Source organism: Myotis nattereri (assembly GCF_964212035.1).
Source record: "Myotis nattereri genome assembly, chromosome: 4".
Classification (NCBI taxonomy): domain Eukaryota; kingdom Metazoa; phylum Chordata; class Mammalia; order Chiroptera; family Vespertilionidae; genus Myotis; species Myotis nattereri.
The window spans coordinates 38,867,762-38,887,784 of record NC_138079.1 but is presented as its reverse complement, the minus strand read 5'-3'; the positions used below and the strand labels follow the sequence as shown (position 1 = coordinate 38,887,784).

Below are 20,023 nucleotides of genomic sequence, written 5' to 3'. Positions count from 1 at the left end.
TGTGCCAGCCAAACCTGGAACAGCAGACATGGCACTGCTTTATGCCCAGAGCCTCAATCAAGGTACTGTGACTGCCCGAGCAAAACAGATGATGCCAGACAATGCCGCCGCCACCTCCCCTAGTCTCTCCCTACCTGCCTTCCATCGTCCCCCATGAGGAAAGTTACATGATGCTCACATAGTTCTTGTTTGAGTAAGCCAGTTTCACCAAGTCCCTTTTCCCCCCCATCCAATAGTCATACAATATACAATTTTAGCCAAGTAAGTTTCAAATACTCTTTAGTCCAATGCAGCCATGGCTGATAAATTACTGCAAGAAAATCAGCTTCGGTATGCGTGTCACCAAATCTGGCTGTCACACACAACCTACTCACATTCTGGAATATCACTTGCTGAGAGAGCAGGGGTGTCACCTTCCAGGAGCTTCTGCAATTCACCTGAGATACCGGCGCTCTTATGTCAGAGTCCTCAGCACAAACTCAACTGTGAGTTGGACATCTTAATTCTAACCATGGTTTTAATTTTTCAGATTCAACCTTTTAAAAGTAAAGTTTGCAAAGAGCAGCTAATCAAGCTGTTTACAGCTAATGTATCTCTGTTTGCAGTTGGGAATCCAATAGGGCAGTCAAAGCTCGGCCATCTTCCCACAGGCAGTCTACTTCAGGGGTCCTCAAACTACGGCCCGTGGGCCACATGCAAATACAAATATTGTATTTGTTCCAGTTTTGTTTTTTTACTTCAAAATAAGATATGTGCAGTGTGCATAGGAATTTGTTCATAGTTTTTTTTTTAAACTATAGTCCGGCCCTCCAACGGTCTGAGGGACAGTGAACTGGCCCCTGTTTAAAATGTTTGAGGACCCCTGGTCTACTTGTTCCTGCCAGATGCTCATTTCCCTTCTCCTGGGCACAGCATTTGCCACTGCCCACTACTGAGCCTCTAGTTTTTAATCATTTTTAGCCCTCAATACTTCTACACTTCTACCAGGGACTAACTGGACCCTCCCTTCTTAATTTCTGTATCGATCCATTTCATCTACCTTCTCTTTTTCCATTTCCTCCAAATGCTTTGCCCTCTCCTCCCATTCTACCTGCCAAGAATGTGAAAGAACCACTGGGGCGTCCTACTCCCCACTGCAATGGAATCAGGTCCCAGCCCTCCCTTTTGAGCAAAACACCAGGCCCTCGCAGCATCCACAGAGAGTGGGCCCATTACTACTGACTCACCATAAATGGAATCCTACTATCACTTCTCGATGAGGTGGCAGGGGCACTGGCTCGGAAGAGCTTACTAACTGCTGTCCCCTGGAGACATTAACCCTCCAATCAACATTCTCGGCGGATAACTAATGGCCAGTATGATTCCTGATGCTCTGATGGGTTAACAACAACAATACAACGTCAATTCCCAGCGTAATAAATTAAATAAAATGTAAAAGTCAACTCCTCAGTCACACTAGTTACACATCACACATTCTAGAAACAGATGTGGCTGTTGGCGACCATGCTGAATAGTGCAGATTCAGAACATGTCCGTCGTCACAGAGTTCTATTGCAACAGCACTGATGTAGTCTATGAGATCACACTAAACTCACATCAAACATTTTCAATAATACAAGTCAGCAAAGACATACCTCAACCCCACATGTATCAGCCCTTCCCTAGAGACTGAACAGAACGTACACACGTATAAAACAGCAAAACAGGCTGAAAATGGCCTTGAGGAAAAGCGGTTTTCAGCTGCAGACTCCAGCTTGGCATCTGACTATTGCTCACTGCTGGCTGCCCCCTTCTCTGAGTCAGAAGGTTCTTTTAAAATCTACTATCATTTTCTTTGCATAAAGTCAGGCAACATTTTTTAATCCAAAAAAAGTTTAACAAAAAGCAAATGTAAGCACGAAGCACAATCATTCACAACCCTTTCATAAATCATCAGGTTAACGTCACACACGGTTCTGTCTCAAACCCTTCCCTACAATCCTCCTCAGACACAATGATGTTACTGATAAAACACCCGGATTAGGTCAGGCTACCACAATTTCCTTCACATGTGTCTTCTTTACCAGCAAGTATACCAGTTTGAGAATGAAGTGAGTTTTCAAAACCTAAAATTAAAATAATCCTGGTATGCCCTATCCGGTTTGACTCAGTAGAGTGTCGGCCTGCGGACTGAAGGGTCCCAGGTTTGATTCCAGTCAAGGGCATGTACCTTGGTTGTGGGCACATCCCCAGAAGGAGATGTGCAGGAGGCAGCAGATAGATGTTTCTCTCTCATCGATGTTTCTAACTCTATCCCTCTCCCTTCCTCTCTGTAAGAAATCAATAAAATATATTTTAAAAAAAATAAAAATAAAATAATCCTGGTATTTCATACATTTACCAGCCAACACTCCCCCCCACCAGCAATTTGTCTTGGTAAACATTCTTTGGAGCTAGCATTCCTGGGTGTGTGATGCACTGGGTGGATGTGACATCCTGTATGCATGAGCTAGGGCCACACTCCCGGCTTTAGTGGCCACAGCAGCCATCCAGACGGACATGCTGGCCTGCACCTCTCATCACCCCACTTCCAGAAGTCAATTCTTCCTCTTACCTGATATAGCAGGAATAGTAAAGGCGTGTGGGTTGCTGGGGATGGTCTCCGTGTCTGTTCCAATTTCAGGAGCTCCACACGCAAAGAGATCCAGCAAATCACTGCTGGCTCATGGCCAAGCTACCAGCAGCTCAGCCAACCACCCCTGAGGGTGCTTCCTCCTCGCCCGGCCTCATGCTTCATGATTTCCCAACTGTTGTAACTGCTTTGTCCAATAGCTGCCAAATGTGCCCATAACACTCCATGGGCCTCCAGGGAGCACCCCGACCACTAGGCTCTGCGGGACCACCCTGGGCATCGTCTTGTTTTCCCGATTTCACACCAGCCTGAGCATTGCACCACCACCACCGCCACCGCCACCGCCACCGCCACCGCCACCGCCACCTCGCTTCTGCAACTCCTACGACTGCTTGGTCCTTGTGCTTTCCAGGTATGTGACCTGCCTCAGCTGTGCTGAGCCTGAAGACACCACCTAGGAAAGCTGGTGCTTATCTGCTTTCCACTTAGCACGGAGGCCTTCGAAGACCATCCAGGTGGCCAGACGAGGCCTCCGCCCAGCCTATGTACGTCCAACCCAACAGCCTCATCAGGCTGTAACTCAAAAGAGGACCCTGGGCCTGGATTAGTCCTGAAGAATTAGAAAATGTCCAGGGAAGAGCTTTGTGGAGGAGCCCTCAGGGCGCTGTGAACTAGCATGCATGTGAGCAGATGGGAATTTCCAGGCCCACAGGAAGGAAGACCTTCACCTTGTCCAGGGGCCTCCCGGGGTCTTTGAAGGAGGCCAGGGGTAAGATCCTATCAGCTCAGCTCCAAGGGGCCACACTGGGTATCAAAATGAAACAGTGGTCAGCTTGGGGATTCCAGGGCCAGGAGGAAGGACGTTATCAGTCCCAGTTCCACGAGGCACTCTCCACGAGGGGAGTCGCTGAACCTGAGGGCTGTGCCTAACAAGGTAACAGAGGACAAGTCCCCAGCCCCAGCTGGCTCAGAACAAAACAGCTCAGGAAAAGCCTCCATTGCTCGGTTTTGATTGTTTTGCTTTTTACTTTATAAATACTCAACCTCTGAGGTCATTGCATAACTAATGCTGCAAAGAAAATGTATCTGAGTGAGTTTCAAGAAACAGACAAGGCTCCCAGGAAGGAAGGCTTTCTTTTTTAAATATATTTCCTTCTTGTCCTCCATGCACCTGGGACGGTGCTGCCCCTAGGAGTGCAAGGGGAAGCCATATTTTGGAACCTACCCAAATCTAGACTGTCCTGGTCTTCATGCTCATTCAGTTGAACCACCGGGCTTTTCACGCCCTGGAAGAGATAAAGTCAGGTGTGTGTTTTTAATGCCATATTAATGCTTCCTTATTTTTGTAAACTAGAAAAACAACCTCAGAGAACACCAGTAAAGACATGTTACATGTGCACCACACATAAACAGAAAACTAGTCTTGTCCTTAACTGATAGTATTTAAGAGCTAAAAATACGAGACGGGCCTGTCCCAAGCTGAAACCTGCCTGGAGCTCTCCCTGGTTTCTTTTGCTCCAAGGCTCTCTCCCAGGTTCACTCTAGCAAGCGCCTTACCGGCACACAGCTACTGATCAGTCCTGAAGTACAAGTTTTTTTCAGAAAATGTATTATGTCATCTTGCATATACTACTAGAGAGATAGCTAGGTATGGTCATAAACATTAGAGATGGAAAATTCGATAAAGAAAACTGAATTTCAAGTTATTCCGAATGTGGCATGGGGCACATCCTTGAGTGTGTGTGTGTGTGTGTGTGTGTGTGTGTGTGTGTTGGTTTTTTTTCTGGGGGGGTTGTAAAAAAATTACTACCACCAGATCTTCACTTCCACTTTAACTTTGGGGAGCAGCACAGAGGAAAAAAAGGGGGCCAGGGAGTCATTACCTTTCCATCCTCCTGTTCAGGTGAAGATCTACTGGACACCGAATTCTTAACCTCTGCAAAAGGAATAATTCTCATCAGGATCTGCTGATGAAAGCTTTCGGTTTTCTTTTCAAATAAAAAAAGAAAGGAAGGAAGAAACTAGATGAAGAATAAAAATGAACTGTCCAGAAACTGTCTGCATAAAACCAGGTATTTAGATTAAGCTTCTTAAAAATCAACTGTCTGCAGAGCAGCGTATCTCAGAACCTTACTGGCCACACTCTGCGATTATTTGTGTGGACCAAGATGTAAACAAGCCCAGGAGCTCTCACAGGAAATCCTGAGGGGGAAAAAAATGGTCATTAAGTAAATAAAGGCCCTTGATACAGGAGGAAGGCTGCTCACTAACGGAAGGCTCTTCAAAATAGCACAGATTCTAAGGCCATGACTTGTACCCACCTGAGGAAATCCCGCACATCTATTTCCTCAAATACCAGAGATTTCATGTTTCAAACGAGCACCCTTCATTCTAGATGCAGTCTGGCCTTTCCTGGGGCACCGGGGAAAGTCGAGAACGCCAGCACAGCCCTTAGCTCAGCCTCGGACGGCGGCAGGCTCAGCACTGACAAGCCGCAGGCATGCCGGTGCCCTCTCTGAATAGAGGCTTTCCTGGAAATATCGGTGGTCAGGATGTTCTGGGATGTTCAGGAAGGTTCACTTAGGGGGTATTTTTCTCTGTGCCTTGACTGACTGGTCAACACTCAGTTGCCGGTAAACAAGGGCCACTGTTTTTCAATAACCAACAGCCGGTTTGGGTCCAAAGAAAATAAAAGGGCAGATGGCTAAGAACCTTTGCTCTGAATTTGTATTAATATCCAACACTGTGGGCCCCAAGGCCCTACTCTGGGCCCCTCAGCTCCCCTGCCCCCTGGCCCTGCTTGGAGCTCATTCTGGGGAAACCCCATTGGCTTTTCCCAACGGGTCCATTAAGTAGGCTCTGCCCCACTTATTCATTTAAGTCACCGCGGGCCTCAGATCTCCCAGTGGGCTTTTTCAAGCTCTTCTCACTGCCTGGCAACATGTTGGGAGTTTCCTTCCGTGTGTCTGCTTAGGAACGTATAAGGGATTCATTTACACCTTGAGGCAAGGATGAAGCAGAGCAGTCAACTTTCTCACTGGCATGAGGGGTTTTTAACAATCTACATCACAAAAACTTTGAATTTGCTTTTCATCAAACAAGTAATAAGATATTAACACTCCACAATAGTGGACGGTTCTTGAACTCATAGTCACATTAGCTCTACAAGGAGAAATGAAAAAGCAAGAGCCTCAATTGTGTGTGGTCATGTCAACGGACCTCAACAGGGAATAAGGACAGCGGCAGCAGACACACAGACAGCCCAGGCAGCTTTAGTTCCCCGGCACCCTGCCTACCTTGACATGCACACTCCACACAGGCCTCTAGGTGGCAGCAGAGTAACGTCGGCAGGGCAGCATGGACAGCAATGTGTGTGTCAGCTAGGCCAACTTCACACTGCAAAAGCCTGCTGTGTCAGGGCCTATGTCCAAAGCTTTTCATCCCACTGCACAGATGCAGAAAGCTGATGTGGAGCACCCACTATGTTCTTTACCACATTGTAGTAACATAGTAGGGCTTGTTAGTTTGTTTGTTTGTTTTGAAACATGTATACACAAACCCTAAAAATTAGGTAAGTGGGAAAGATGTCAGCAATGCATTAAAAATGAAGGGAAGGGTAACCAGAACCAATGTTTCAACAGACACGTCTGCACAGATATCGAGAGTCACACACGTGTTTATTTTGTCCTTGATAGAATATTCCTTTAAAGCCATGTCAGACCATATGCTCTTAAATTAGGATGATTCTGCATTCCTAAAGAATTCTAGCCGAAACCGGTTTGGCTCAGTGGATAGAGCGTCGGCCTGCGGACTGAAGGGTCCCGGGTTCGATTCCGGTCAGGGGCATGTGCCTGGGTTGCGGGCACATCCCCGGTGGGAGATGTGCAGGAGGCAGCTGATCGATGTTTCTCTCTCATCAATGTTTCTGGCTCTCTGTCTCTCTCCCTTCCTCTCTGTGGAAAATCAATAAAATATATTTAAAAAAAAAAAAGAATTCTACACCAACACTGATGATTCAGAAGAACAGGGCACATTTTATTCAAGGTTGCTAATGAAGAAGGCTATGTCATCTGGTAGTCCAGCATGCAACAGTAAAGAATGTGTTCACCCTGGTAGTATGTTCTCACCCCAGCTCTCCGCCCCTCTCAAAAAGCTAGATTTTGTTCATGGCCAGCTTACATTTTTTCCTTATAGTCTAATGTAATTTTAATTTTTTAAAAACTATATTAAAATAGACAAGTCTTCATAAAATTTGTATTCCATCATTTAAAAGATAATTTGCAAAGTTATAAAACCTTTATACTAAAATCATTAAGATATTTGTGACAGCCCTAACCAGTTTGGCTCAGTGGATAGAGCGTCAGCCTGCGGACTCAAGGGTCCCAGGTTCGAGTCTGGTCAAGGGCATGCACCTTGGTTGTGGGCACATCCCCAGTAGGGAGTGTGCAGGAGGCAGCTAATCGATGTTTCTCTCTCATCGATGTTTCTAACTCTCTATCCCTCTCCCTTACTCTCTGTAAAACAATCAATAAGACATATTTTTTTTAAAAAGATATTTGTGACAGCGTAAATTCAGGATAACAATGTATCATTAATTAATTTAGGTCTATACAGAACTGAATCTTAGAGCTTTCAAAGAATTTGGCACTCATTCTACTGGGGTTTAATTAAATTGCTCCAGGAGAGTTTCTGCTAAATTACTCAGATCCTTTTACACTCACCCACTGTACCACCAACTGCACTGTGCAATCAAACCACTCATTGCTATAGCAACCTTCAGCAGATAATGATATCAGTAACTCCAAGCTATTCTGTTTTAAAGACCTATTAATCTTGCTTTCCAGGCCCACCCAAAAGTAAGAATTACCCCTTCTACTAGTAAATCAGACTTACCAACTTCATAAACATACCTTTTTATTGCCAAGCTGCAATGGAACAAGAAATAATTTCTAATAATCATGTTTACCAGTGACACTGCAGCAGCAAACAGGGTTTTCAAAACAGGGTTAAGTAGCTGTAAGATTTATATCAGTGTCTTAAGAAACAGATTAGCCTAATAGATTTGAACTCTGTGCACAAGCCTGTCTCCTTTTGAAAAATGGGGCCAACCAGGCTAGACTTAAGCAATGAAAAAGCTTACATTGAAAATTTAGAATGCACAGTATTCTCCTTTAACTACCATTTGCTGTGCCATCTGACTCCTCCCCCAGGAGGAGGCAAGAAGAATCATGATCAGAGCCAGCCAGACAACTATTGTTGTTTCATCGCTACCCTCGGATTCAACTGTCCACGGTCAAGTGCACAACTGGGTTAGGTTTGCAGGGCAGCATCAAAGCACGACTGGAAACAAGGGCCTTGCTCTCAGCTTGCTCCACTAGCCCCACAAATGCCCACAGGAACCCTTAGGGTGGTTCACAGTCTCTCACTGAATCTGTTTCTCCCAACAGACCATGAGTCCCAGAAAGGCTGGGTCCAAATCGATGTGGGTCCAATACCTGTATCCCCAGGGCCAAGCAGATTGCAGGGAACACTACAGACACTGAATAAAGGCTTCTCTCCTCCACCTGGATCTGGTGGCCCAAAGCAGCCAATGAGATGTGGTGGGTTGTTAGGCAACCTGGGGGTGAGCCAGGGAAAAGAAGGCTGCTTATTTTTTGAATTATTCCTTCAAATACTTCCAATACTAGCACTATTTTGATACAACTCCAAACTGGATCAGACCGATGAATGCTTTTCCCCTTGCCTCCTCCCACCCCTCCACCTCTGTCAGACCCAGTCGACCCTTTCCTCTCCAGTTATGCACTTGTGTTTCACTTATAATGACTTCACGCCCACGTGTCCCTTTAATGTTTTAGCCTAAATGCATGTCCTATTCACAACTGCCAGAGATTCAAAATGGCTGAGGGGACAAATGTGAGAAGCCATCCGCCACTATTATTTCAGAGGCTACTACATCACCTTGACCTTCTGCTTCAGTATCCCAATTGTGTGGGGGGTTTAGCCCCTCCAAGTGGGAATACTGGTAAGAATAAGCATGGACTGGGAAAAACACTGAGGCATGTATCTATAGAAATATCTCCGTGAGCCCCGTCAGTCCTCAACCCTCAACATTCCACTGAGTTCAACAAGCGAACCAGGCCCCCACTGACTGCAGCAGCTGCAGCCGGGGAGAGCACGTCTAGTTGAGAGGAGAAATTCTTGCCCCTCAGCAACTCAAAAACATGTTCCTTTACAATATCATTTTTATACTGTACTCTGCTTTCTTTCAGAAAGAATTTAAGCCATCTTTCTTTGAAGTACAGTTTTTTAAAAACAATTTGTGACACTTTTGAGCCAAAAAAAAAAAACTTAAGAAATTTTGAAAGGGACTACGAAAAAGTAATCAATAAAATCACTGTTAATGTTTTAGCGTATACTCCTCTCCAGACATATATTTTGTCACAGCTTTATTGAGATATAATTCAATACCATATTATTCACCCACGTAAAGGCTATAATTCAGTGATATTTAATATATTCAAAGTTGTGCAATCATCACCACAATCAATTCTGGAACATTTTCATCACCCCAACTTGAAACCTGGTGCCTATTATCACTCACTACCCACTTATCCTCCGCCTCCCCACTCTCACCCAGTCCTGGGCAAACAGCAGTCTATGTTCCATCCTGAGGGTTTGCCTATTCTGGATATTTAATACAAATGGAATCACACAACATGCGGCCTTCTGTACCTGGCCTCTTTCACGCAGCAGCATGTTTTCAAGGTCCATCCATGTTGCGATGCATCAGTACTTCATTCCTTTTTCTTAAGTTTATCTTTATTATTGAAAGAATTACAGATGTCCCCCTTTTTCCCCATTGACCTCTCTACCCGGCACCTACCTCTCCCGGGCCTTCACCACGTCTGTGTCCATGGGCTATGCATATATGCATATATGTTTCCCAGCTAGTCTCTCCCCACCCACCACCCACTCCTTGCCTTCCCTGTGAAATTCATCCGTCTGTTCCACGCTTCTACGTCTCTGGATCTATTTTGTTCATCAGTTTATTTTGTTCACTAGAGTCTACATATGAGTGAGATCCTGTGACACTTGTCTTTCACTTCATTCCTTCTTATCACTGAATACTATTCTGTTTTATGGATACACCACTGAGTCCACCCTAGCCACGTGGTCTAGCTGGAACTCACAATGACCGAGAGTTGACCAGTTGTCAGAGACGGGTCAAGGTGCTCCATCTTTATTTTCTCATTTAAGCCTTGCTATGAAGGAAGTATTAACTGACACTCCCACGCCACCATTTTCCACAAAAGAAACCACAGCGAAGTCACTTGCGTAAGCTCTGAAGGCAGTCTGTGGCAGAGCTGAGGGTGTTAGCAGTCCGCCTGCTGCTCGTGTGTGTCATCAAGACGTGTCTGTGTCTGTGCCTGTCGGTCCCAAATCTCCCATCCTAAGAGCTTTGTGAGACAGGCCAGCCCTCTGGAAGACAGTTCATTTAAGGCAATGGTTTTAATGCTGCACTTTCCATCACACAAATGCTGGCGAGAACCCTAGACCAGCAGTCCAAAGGCTAAATAGGTCAATGTTCTGTTCTAGAAGGGTGGTGGGTATTCTACAGTGCAGTGAGTTCTGACTGCCTGGGCAGGCTGTGTGGCCTCGGACAAGTTATGTGACCTCTCTGTGCCACACCTCCTCATGTATAAAATGGGGGAAACTGGTTCCTGGCCCCCAGAGATATCCCTCTCTATAGCCACTGGAATGTGTGTTCCATGTTCAGCTCGCAGCTGAAGCCCCAGCACGCAGAACAGTGCCTGACACGCAACAGATGCTTGAGTGACATTAAATGGCAGTCAACTCCTTGAGGTCAGGGTTTTCCCTCTTTGGCTTTTTGGTTACTGTTACATCACCAGTGCCTGGCACAAAGTGGGCACTCAGTAAATGTCTATTGACTGGACAAGTAATGGAGCCTACAGGACACCCACCTGCCTGCTAGGCTGAGCCCTACGTTTGGATCCATGGCCTCTCCCACCTTCCACAGGGGGCCACGAGGAGGAAATCCCTCTGAGCCTGCCTGCAGCTGCTGCCTCAGCCCTGAAGGAAAGGACCTCACCTTCTCTCCTTTGTGCCTGGAACTCCTGTTCCAACCCTAAACCCCTGGTGGTGGTGATGGTGGTTGTTGTTGTTGTTGTTAATGAGAATGTGGAAGATAATTAATGGAGAGAAGCCAACAAAGTAAGAAACTAGTGACACAAAGGCTAAGACAGCAAATCACACAAGGAGTTTTAAAAACTACAAAAGAATAAAAAAGAAAGTGGATTTACAGAATGGTCAATGGTATTGCAATGGTTCTCTTTGTTTTATGGCCTCATAGACTCTAGGCACGATAGCTTCCCAAACAACACAGTGTGTGGCGAGGCATGGGTGATCTGGAAACTCAGCATGACCGTGAGCAGTCAGTCCCCTGGCCCAGTCCCAGTGTGAGCATCACTATACAAATGGATGGAGAGAACCCAAGCGACAGTGAAAAAGGAGGAAATAAGGTCTAGAAAGGACAGGATCAGTAAAGATGAGGAAGCAACATTCCTAAACTACCCTCCCCAGACCACTTCCACGAGATGCTGAGAACTGTGAAAAGAGATTCTTCCATGACCAATTTAGAGAACTGTTAGGTTAAACAGGATTACACTGGCTTCTTGACTGCAGGACTTACTAGGACCTGCAAAACATTAAATGTACTCTCAATCTCCAACATAGGATTCGTATAAAGAGTTTTTTACTTATCTGGGCAAAGAATCCTTATTTTTCAGAACATCTTCCAAGACTGGTGTTCTGAATAATGCTCTTTGGAAATCCTAGTGTAGGATAGTAAGGCACAAAATAAGGACCAAAAAAAAAAATATGCAAGGGACAAAACAGAGTCAGTTGACAGGTTAATAAATACTAATAAATTTAGTACTAATATTAATTAATAATTAGCTTATTCATCCCAGCATATTAAAAATGAGATGACCTTTGGGCCATTTAATTCATTTGGAATAACTTCCCATCATTCTGGAAGTACAGTCACAATCATGAAATTATGGAACATAATTGGTTCAGAAACAATAATAAAACCATGTATCACACTAACAGGAACAGCACAGTAAATTTCTAGGCCAGAGTTATGATAGTCTTTTAATTAATGGCAGCTACAAGCTTAGAGCATCCCCCTCTATTCACTGCTGCAGGAGGAACCGAAAAACATGAGCTATTAAGAATATTTTAGTAGATGTCAAAGGGAAAGTTTGCTTTTGGAGTTTAAAGGTGGTAAAAAGCAAGCTCTTATGCTCAGAATGTTTTGTTCTTCCAGTTGAGTCACTTCCAGGGTTATGAATGGACAAAAAAGTAATTGAATATTTTCACTTTAGTTGAATACTGCCCTCTGCTGGGATGTGCATACAGTTTCTAATGTCCAACAAGCATAAAGAGATTAAAGCATTGCCTAGAGCAGTGGTTCTCAACCTTCCTAATGCTGCGACCCTTTAATAAAATTCCTCATATTGTGGTGATCCCCAATTTCATTGTTAAAAATTGAACATAATTAAAGCATAGTGATTAATCACAAAAACAATATGTAATTATATATGTGTTTTCTGATGGTCTTAGGCAACCCCTGTGAAAGGTTCATTCGACCCCCAAAGGGGTCACTACCCACAGGTTGAGAACCACTGGTCTAGAGGATCTATAAAATATACACATTGTTTGAAGTTAGAGGACTTGAGTTTCTGTCCAAATTATTTTTCTTATCGGTTGAGTGACTGCAGTCCAACTGACAGCCAGGTATGTATTAACTTGTCCGTCCCGTAGGCTAGTGGTCGGCAAACTCATTAGTCAACAGAGCCAAATATCAACAGTACAACGACTGAAATTTCTTTTGAGAGCCAAATTTTTTAAACTTAAACTATATAGGTAGGTACACTGTTATTAACTTAATTAGGGTACTCCTAAGCTGGCCTTTGCTAAAAACGTCCTCAATCTGATTGAGGTACGTTCGCTGAGGTCGCCCCCTTCCAACTCTCCCATCCACACTAGTTTTGTCTATTTGTTTCGTCTATCTCCTTTCGTTCACCCTCTCTATTTGTCCACCCCCCACTTCTTCTAACACCACTTCTTCAAAATAAACTCGCCCGGGCCGAAAACCGACTTCTGCGCATGGGTCACGAAGTTTCAATCACACTGTAAATGCACGCCCGCATGTGGTATTTTGTGGAAGAGCCACACTCAAGGGGCCAAAGAGCCACATGTGGCTCGCAAACCGCAGTTTGCTGACCACTGCCCTAGGCCCATCGAACTCAACCTAAAACTGAGTACATTTTTGTCATGATCCTGCTTCCTGTAAGGCCTATCCACCCAGGGACACACCAGGAACTGCCTTTTTCCCTCACCATGACACCCATGTGACATACTACACCTTCAGGACAGAACCCACCTGTCCCCACCTCTTCACACTCATTACACTGCTATGATGCTGACCTTCTTCTGCATTACTTTCAGCAGCTCCCTGGCCTCTCCGATCTATTCTCTACACTCTCACAGTGACCTTTCTAAAATAATAATCTAACCTCAGTTCCTTCAAACAGCTTCCCTGTCAGGGTAGATTTCCAGTTCCTTGCCTGTACAAGTCCTGCTGACCTGCCTCTGTCCCAAGCCTGTGTTCCTGGCATATCTCACACACACACATACATACATACACACACACACACACACACACACACACACACACACACACCATACTCCAGGACTGCAAAACAACCTGCATCCCCCACCCCCCGACTCCCCAATGCATCATGCATAAACTGGTTCAGGACTCTGTATTGCATATATTTCCCCTGTCTAGATTCCCTTCCCTCTATTAGATCACAGCTTCAGGGTCACCTCCTCCAGGAAGCCTTCCATCACACTCCACAGAGTTCTCATCGTGCTAGAGCCACATTACTCCCGTAGCACTTATCATAATGTGCTGGGACAGCTTGTTTTCCTGCCCCAATCTCAAATTGTTCACCCTGTAAGGACAAGAACTTAGAATTTAAGTACATATTTAGATCTTATTTTTGTCCTCAATTCGTTCAATGGTGTAATACAGGGGAATAAAAAGAAAAAATACATTAATTAAAAATTGGAAGTTGACTTTAAAAAAGGAAAAACAAGGGTGAGGGCTTAAGAAATAATGGTAATGCAAAAACGCATCTAGCAGTACCTTACACATTTGCAACTGGCTGGCCAGAAACTTAGCTCCAACTTTTTATCAGCCAACTAGAAGCAAGAAATCTGATCCGTTCCAGTTAGAGCAGTAAAGCCAGCCAAATGCTCAGAAGAAGCCAGCATTCCTGACATGAGACCAGAAGAGGCTTCCACTGCAGGTCTTCCAAAGAAAGTGTGAAGTTACCCACCGCCACCTAGGGCAGGCTAGGCAAGCAGCAGCTCCCTCAACGGGGCCAGCACATCACCCACAGGAGAGAACAGTGAGGGACCTTCCGCGGGGCCCACACGGGTGCCGCTGGGGAGGGAGCTCAGCTGGTGAGCTTAACCCAGGAGTGTGTGCCATGTGGGTGGGCCACACAGGCATCCGACAACATGCCACACACTTTCCTTCTCCAAGATAAAGTTTTACCGAACATGAGATCAAAGAGTTTAAGATTATACTACCTGACAAATACCTGGAATACAACTAATCTGTGTTGCTTATTACAAGAAGAATCAAAGGTATAAACCAGCAGTCAACAACTGGTGGCTTAGGGACAAGGATCTCGTCCTATTTTCTCTCCCTAACCCCAGCATCTAGTACGGTGGCTCTCAGCCCTCTCAGACTGAGGCATCAGTAGGATTCCATGTGTTACCACGTGGAAAAGAGGAGTGACAATGTGTTGCCCCTTTACACGAACAGATAGTTTGTAATGCCCCCTCCACTATTCTGGATTTACAAGATAATGTACCAAAATAATAATCCTATCCTCACATATAATTTCAAAAAATGAAAACAATACTCTAACATATAAAGCAAAAGGAAACTGATAAAAGATAATATGTATTTCAATCTACAAAACCTTTGCCCTAACTATCCTAGAAGACATAGTGATGTAGTCAGATTCTTGGAACTACTGTTTTAGAAAATAAAACAAAAAGAACAATAAAAAAAAGTCCGAATCCATTCCATATAACAAGTATGGGAATGTGCAACGATAGAGGTGAGAATGCTCCCTAGAATCACTTGTGTTTATTACCAGGACTCCCTAACAGATCAGACCTTTGTGTGTATGTAAAGAGGAAAGAACCTGAACTGAGGTAGAGATTGCTTGCCCAGGTAAACTTCTTAGTTGGAGAAAATAAGAAAGTACCACATCCTGGCAAATGAGCTGGGTGCTATGCACAAGTGCAGCATCAACATGACTCCATGTGTTGTGACATGGAAAAGAGGAGTGACGATGTGTTGCAAAAATTATACCCCCTGCCAGGACTCCCACCTCGAGTAGATTTGTAGCTTCAGTCTCCGAAGCTCCCTCAGGACGGTGAACCACGGGGCAGGACAACCAGGCTGGGCAGGGCTGTCCGTACCTGCAGAACATCCCGCAGCCCCGCCCCTTGCCTCTACATGCCAAGGGTGCTGCCCGCAGCCCTCGTGACAACAGAGATACCTTCACGTCCTCCATCTTCTTCAAGACCCATTACCCAGCACAGAGTAGAGGCTCCACAATGTGAAACAAGCTAAGGAACAAGCAAGAGATGAAGGACTGAATGGGATGAACAAACCGAACTTGAAAATGAGGTGGGTAATCGGTGTGTCAGGAGAGTGCCCTGAAGATCAGGAGTGTGGGAGGACCTGGCCCAGGACCTGGCAAACAGCACTCAGTGGATGCCAATTGTTAAACAAAAGTGCACAGTATATTTCATGTGACACTGTCAGAGGACCCAGGGGCCACGTGGTAGCCCACAACCCTGACCTTGCCTCTGATCCCCCTCATCCTGGCTCTTCTTCACTGTGCACGTCAAGCCCAGGGAGCCGGCTAGTCTTGTGCACTTTCTGAGCTCCCGGGGGGAGAAGGAGCATGCATACCTTCTTCGGTTTCTGCAGTACTGGAAGGCATATCTGATTTTTCCCCTGGCCTGGTTTCTTGCTCTTCAAGAGTCTAAGGAAGCAAGAGAAAAAAATCACTGATTACCAAATGAGGACTCAAATCTGCAACAAAGAGATAAAAATCACATTCAAGGACCTCGGAGCAGGGACAGCCCAGAGGCGTGGTCTGGGGAGGTGGGGAAAGATCGGCAGCACCCCAGGAAGACGCTGAGAGATGTAGGGGGAACCTGGAGGCATGGGCCAAAACTGTCCCTGAAACTAATCCTCTCCTGCTTCCCGGGTCACGACAAGGTTCTCAGAACGTGATACGTGAACCAAAAAGGGGGACAGAGAACAAAGTCTTGAAACCAGAAAGAATGGCCACTGTTTTATGCATCTGCCCACCTAGCCCAACCCCCATCTGCACCGTAAGACACAGGGATCTCCGGGGCCCAGATGATGGGGAAGGACCACAGCCCTCATGACAACAAGGCTGAGCATGGGCCTTGGGCTGCACGCTGACACACACAGGTGCAGGCTGTCCCTGGCCGAGACTAAGCTCGTGAACCTTAAAGAGAAGCTGTCCTCTTTGGAACCCTCTGTATTTTCTATTGAAATGGATTTCCCACAGCCAGTGAAGATGTGAAGAAAAACAGAATTATGTGTTAATGAGACACATGGTAAAACCACCCAAGACTGCAGCAACACTTGTTCCAAATTGAACACGTGGGCAAACCTAGACAACCCTACAACAGACACAGATGTCTGCAACCCCTTAGCATGACATGACGTGTATCATTTCTCAGCATTCTGATGGACAAAATGCTGCTACAGGGAGAGAGCTAAAACTGGATTAAAAGACAGAGCTAAGGTTTTTGCCTAGTATTTAATCTTCGAATATCTCCCTTCACAGTTTGGATATGTAGCACCAACCCGTCATTATCTAACGTTTAATAGCCATTACAAATTTCCAGTCCGCCAGTGCTGCTGTGAGAGGATGTGAGGACACAAATCTTTTACAAGTCTGAACAAGTGTGGCTCTGAGTGGGGTCAGCCGAAGGGCTCTTGGGCATGGCACAACACACTTAGGTTCTGCAGCAAGGTTTTGCCATTGTTCTGGAAGCTGCAGATAACTGTGTAATAGTGAAACCCTGAGACTGAAGTTGCCTCCTTAGCGACACTGTGGTTCACCAAGGATGAATTAGCCCCTCAGATCAAGCCAGATATAAAAATAGACTATTATCCTGGCTGGTGTGGCTCAATGGTTGAGCATCAGCACATGAACCAAGAAGTCCCCAGTTTGATTCCCAGTCAGGGCACATGCCTGGGTTCAGGCTAGATCCCTGGTGGGGGGCATACAGGAGGCAGCTGATCAATGTGTCTCTCTCATCCATGTCTCTACCTCTCTATTCCTCTCCTTTCCTCTCTCTCTAAAAGCAATAAAAACTTATTAAAAATAGACTTTTAGAAATCTAAGACTTAAGAAAAGCATGAATACTTATAATAATGCATAATCTCATATTTGTTACCCAAAATTGTAAAGCTTTGGCGTGGATAACCTATATAACAATTACCACCTGTTCACATTTAAAATAACATCTAACCAAGTAAGAAGTACGTGCCACCGAAAAATTTAGATGCAATAATCCCATAAAAACATTTGGTGGGCAGGTAAGAATTAATGCCTTTGGATGTTCTAAAGAATCTCAGCCTTGCTCCCTCCCCATCTCCCCACTCACTACCCAGCCACACCCCTCGGGGTAGGAAGAAAAAGAGGGGTGCTAAGACCTGGAACAAAAGGCCATGCCATTGTAACTGATTCTTTTATCAACGTTATGTCATAAACAAACTTTCTCAGTGTTTTTCATGAAGCGAAAATCTCCAAGTAACTGGAAAGAAATTTCCATTGGTCTTTGTTATTGTAAAGTCCACTATGAAAGAATATTAAAGCATCTACAGTTACTCCTCCTAAATCTTCCCCAAGGTTGATCAGCGCTATCTCAAATGTGTTATGCGAAATCACAAATCCAAACTAAGAAGTTGGAGGATTTTATAATGGAAAGAAAGTTCAATAATGTTTGCTGTGCACAGAGCCTGCTCCATCCTTCTCAGGAGTGTGTCACCAGGTGCCGTGCCGCCATCTGAGGACACACATGTTGCTGAGCTCCGCCCTGAAGGGCCTGCACGGAGCAGAGTGCAGCTCGAGCAGTGCTGCTTCCCAGGCCACGCCTGTGCCCGGCCGGGACAGCCACACCAGGTGCCAGGGGAGAAGCCCAGGGATGGCTGAAGGCTTCGTATCTTTAAATGACAAGTGCCCGTAAGCAAAACAGGAAACACCATATGCCAGAAAATTACACACGAAATACCCTAAAATCCAACAAAAGGAAGTAGTTCATACTCTGAAGAGCATGTTTCATTCTAGTTGTTTAAATAAAACCCTATATGGTTGGTTTAAATAAAAGCCAACAATAATCTGCATTTTAGAGATAATGTTTTGAGCTAAATCTTTCATTTGGCAAGAACTGTGGTAAGTAACAAGACGAGTCTCCTGAACTGTGTGCTCTGGGAAGTCTGTACTCCATAAAGCCGTGCCATATGAATGGACATGCTTGAGAGCACAGGGTCACGGGATCTGTGGGTGAACCCTGACCCCCTGAGCACTCTCAACTAAACTGACTCAGCCCTTTTACTCAAAAAACATTTTGCTTAATAATAATTAAGAGATGTAAATATTCTTTATATTCTTCCAGATCCCACCCAAAAAATAAAAATAGTGAAGATGAAACATCTTAAACCCTGAGAAGGGCGTGCTGTGATGGCACTCAATGATGTGTATGGGGCCAGGGGGGGTGGGGGGAGGGAGGGGCAGGGAACTTCTCTGAAAAAGAACTGGTTTCAAGTGATGAGACCCCTCTCAGGAAGAATCTGTACCCTGGGACAAATGCTTAACTACACCTAAGCCATAAGAAACCCACAGTAGATATTACGCAAGTAACATTACCCTAAATACACTGCTTTAGATAAGAATTATAGCATAACCAATACATTAATAAAAAATATCCAATGTTAGAATTTTTAAAGTCCACCAATGACAAAGCAAGCTCATAAAAAGCAAAAGAAACAAGAACACTATATAAATTCCTATTTTCTACTACCCAAATATTACATAATAATCTTCATTCTACTGTGTAACAATTTCCAATTCCCTGCCCCCCAAGCTTCTATTAGGAAAATGCTGTTCCCCAAACAATGAGTGCTGCCTGCACTCGCCGGGCGCGGGTTATTGTACACTAGAATCACGGGGCACAAACCTTGATGAGAAAGGCTCTATCCCAAAAGTATTTCCTGAAGAGTTTAATGTCTGCCTCCAACAAATGCTCGGCCGTGTGGTGGAGCGTCAGGGTCAGCGTTCCTGACGCGTGGATATACCGCAGGAAGGCATCTTCGCTGAGCTGCACTCGGGAGAAGCCTGGGGAACGTCTGCCCTGGAAACTGAACGTCACAAATCAAAACCCACGCACAGCTTAGGAAGCAGCCGCCTCCAAATCCCACTGCCCCTGATATCACAAATCCAACTGGCAAACAGGTCCTCGAAAGCCACCTGCTGACAGTGCCAGTAAGTACATAAAGTCATGGAAACAGGCTCTGATAAAGCCATCTTTCTTTTTCTACCGAGAGGAAATATCAATTGAAAAGCCATTTATATATATCATATACCTTAAAGATTTATATAAATAACGAAACTATATCGACTTTACCTCAATATTTCATTCTCCTTTCAATCTGAAAAGATGCCTCTCCCTTTAATGGGGCCACAAGTAGAACAAATTAGCAGGCAGCCACCAGTTTATTAGATGATTACAGTGGAAAACAGACAGGCTCTCCAGGGAATATGGTAAGGTTTGGATGTTACAAACAGTGAGATATTCAAAACACACTGGCCTGCTGCTGTAAGTCATTTTCTCATGCAAATGAAAACATGCATAAATTTGATCCTATTTCATTCTTGAATACACTCCCATAAACAAAGGCACAATATTCCCAAACTAAGTTCCTGAATATCCATTTATTTTCTGTTCTATTTTGGCTAAGAACAGTTCCACATTTATTGGCTATATGTAGGCTTCATGGATAGTATCATAGTATTCAGGATGGCTTATCAGCTCATGAGATAAAAAGAAGAAAGAAACCTCAGGAGGAAAATGTGAGTGGCTCCCAGGTGACAGCCCTCAGCATGTCACACCCCAGCAGCTCGCTCCCAGGTTCCCTGTGTCACAGAACTAGTGCTCTGCCTCTTTCCTCTCCATGGCCTCATTCTGTTC

General features: G+C 44.9%; 1 protein-coding gene across 1 annotated transcript in view; it reads right to left on the bottom strand.

Annotated features, from left to right (window-relative positions):
- ARHGEF28 (Rho guanine nucleotide exchange factor 28) overlaps positions 1-20,023 on the bottom strand; it is a 264,926-nt gene that overhangs the window by 129,787 nt on the left and 115,116 nt on the right. Inside the window, exons 6-9 of the mRNA XM_081090556.1 lie at positions 19,013-19,193; positions 15,702-15,774; positions 4,495-4,547; positions 3,837-3,897 (exon numbers count right to left, since the gene is read on the bottom strand). Coding sequence (XP_080946682.1) covers positions 3,837-3,897; positions 4,495-4,547; positions 15,702-15,774; positions 19,013-19,193 — 368 coding nt within the window. The remainder of the gene's footprint in view (positions 1-3,836; positions 3,898-4,494; positions 4,548-15,701; positions 15,775-19,012; positions 19,194-20,023) is intronic.